Source organism: Phaethon lepturus, unplaced genomic scaffold, assembly GCF_000687285.1.
Source record: "Phaethon lepturus isolate BGI_N335 unplaced genomic scaffold, ASM68728v1 scaffold22426, whole genome shotgun sequence".
In the NCBI taxonomy this organism is placed as follows: domain Eukaryota; kingdom Metazoa; phylum Chordata; class Aves; order Phaethontiformes; family Phaethontidae; genus Phaethon; species Phaethon lepturus.
This window is the reverse complement of record NW_010547195.1, coordinates 1-2,470: the sequence shown is the minus strand read 5'-3', so window position 1 is coordinate 2,470 and position 2,470 is coordinate 1. Positions and strand designations below refer to the sequence as shown.

General features: G+C 59.4%; 1 protein-coding gene across 1 annotated transcript in view; it reads right to left on the bottom strand.

The window, feature by feature from the left end:
- The window catches only part of LOC104622703 (calcium/calmodulin-dependent protein kinase type II subunit alpha), a gene marked incomplete at both ends in the record, with an annotated part of 10,969 nt that extends 9,843 nt beyond the window's left edge, over positions 1-1,126 (bottom strand). Inside the window, one exon of the mRNA XM_010289574.1 lies at positions 1,067-1,126. Coding sequence (XP_010287876.1) covers positions 1,067-1,126 — 60 coding nt within the window. The remainder of the gene's footprint in view (positions 1-1,066) is intronic.
- Positions 1,127-2,470: the final 1,344 nt, after the last annotated feature.

The window sequence follows — 2,470 nt, the reverse complement described above, 5'->3', positions numbered from 1 at the left end:
CCCAAACTAAAATATTTAGGGGGCGGGAGCCTCGTGGCTGGTCCCAGTGGCCCTGCGCCTGGCTCCTTGGATCTGCTGCAGCAGTTCCTGGGGAGGGATGGATCCAGACCACTGGGAGCTGTGAGGGGGCCAGGGAGAAGCTCAGCCAAAGAGGAAACCTCCCAGCTCCTGGCTGAGGGATGTGATGGCTGCAGAGTTCCTGCCCTATCCCCAAATGCTTTCCCAAAAGCTGCAGTATCCCCCGGGATCAGCACATCCCGGGGTGCAGCAGAGGGGAATGAGGGTTCATCCTCAGAGCCACGGCCTCGGGTGCTGCGCTCCCACTGCCGGACCATCCCCGGGGACCAACAGCCTGCATCAGCATCACTCTCACGGCTGGGGGTTGGGATTATTTTTTACTGCAGTTTTTTCCCTTCCCCTCTCTCTCTTTCTCTCTCTCCTTCTGGCCTATTTTCGTCTTTTGCAGGGGCTCAGGAGTTTTCCTGAAACAGCTTTTCCGAAGGAGGCTACTCTCAGATGGACGGTCGGTGGGAAAGTCTTCGCTTCCCCCCGCCATCGCTCCTCCTACACGCCCTGCGCTGCTGCTGCTGCTGCTCGGAGCTGCAGCCGCTTTTTGGAGCATGCAGAGGAATACAGCACCCGAGGGGGGGGAGAGGAGTAAAAATAGCCCTTTGCAGCCTTCTGGGGCCCTGCTTCTCCCTGAGGGAGCTATGGCCAACTGGGTTAGGTAGGACCTACTTCAGTCCCCCCGTGCTCGGTGGAGTCCTTTCCTCCCATGACCTTGTTTGAAGATGCTGCCTCCCCGTGAGGAAGAGGAGGGATAGCTCTGTGGATGAACAGGGCAGGCTGCCACCGAGCCCCTTCTCCATCTCCGGGATGGTGGACAGAGCACAGGGGAAGGACAAACAGCCTGTGCTGCCGCAGGCAGGGCTGAATTACTGATGGGGACCCCCCAGCCCCGGCGGGGGCACGGGAGGGCCGGTGGGCAGCAGAGCCTGGCACAGAGCACGGGGCAGGTTTGCTCAGCTCCTGGCCTGGCACGCAGCAGGGAACGGCATGCACTTACCAATGTTGGGGTGCTTCAGGAGGCGGCAGATCCGAGCTTCTCGTTCCAGCTTCTGGTGATCTGAAAGAGCCAACATCCCTAAATTAGTGTCCGGGGAAGGGAATAAACTGCTCTCAGTCCCTGCCGCGCTCTCCCAGAGGAGCTGCCTGCACGGGAAGCCTGGGGGGACGGAGCAGCTGGCATCCAGCATAGATGCAGCCCCCAGCCAAGCCCCCAGGCACCGACGCCATGGGCAGTCCTGGGCTTTGGATGATCCCTCGCCCTCCTCTCTCCCTTCCCTTTGCTGAACACTCCCTGATCACCTCCCGAATACCCCTGGGTTACCACTGCCAGCAGCACCCGCTCCATTTTCTCTTACTCAGCCAAGCACAGTCCATCAGCCAGGACGTTTCTGGCCCCGAATGGTAAAGTTCGAACAGTCGAAGATAGAGCCGACCAGCGAGAGATGTCAAGCTGAAACGGGGCTAACCGCGCCACTCCCCCTCTCCCCCTGCAGCCCTTTCACATCGCGACTTTGCTCTCCTGCATCGCAAAACCCCGGCTCTGACAAGTTGCTTTGCTCCGGTGCCTGGCTGCACGCAGGCGGCACGGGTCCCTCTCCCCGGCTTTTGCCATGTGAGATGATGTAGCTCTGGGTAAAATGAGTTGAGCTGAGCCAAAAAAGCCCCCGCTCTGGGGCAGCCTAGAATGAATTCTTAAATAATTTTGTTTCTTTTTCCCTGCCTCTGCACTTTTCTGTCTCCTTTTACTTGACCCAGCCACCCTGCGTGGAGGTGCCTTGTCTAGAGGCATTTCGTGCTAGCAGGAACCCAGCAGCCGGGAGAAGCGAGGATATAATTAGGGCTGCTCGTCTCTCAGTGCTATCGCTGTTACCTTGCAGGTTCACACCCCAGAGTCTCGCTCTGCATTGAACAAAACCTGGTTGTCCCCAACCGCCGAGACGTGAAGACGACGCAGCCCCTTCCTCTGGGGGCTGGAGCCTTCCCCAGGGCTCGCTATCCCCCGACCGTGGGTCTTTCAGCTCCCCATGGCATTCCCCCCGAGTGGGACAGTCTTCCCAGGGTGGGACAGGGTGACAGGGAGAGGCTGCTTTTTGCAACCAAAGTCCGTTGTGGGGTGGAGGAGAGAGACAGGATGGAGGGACGATGTGACTGGTGGGGAAAACACTTCTCCAGCAGACAGGGGAGCTGCTTTCTGCCCCTCTTCTGCCCCTGCCCAACAGTGATATTAGGTGAGTCACTCATCATCACTGTCTGCCTCAGTTTCCCCATCTGCAGGCTGGAGACTGGGGCCAGGGGGCCCATGGGGAAGCCCAGCATTGCTGGCGTCCAGTAAAGCTCCTTTGCTTGCTTAGAGGAGGCCTGAGATCCCAGGAAGGGGGGGCACGGGTATGGCACGGGTCCC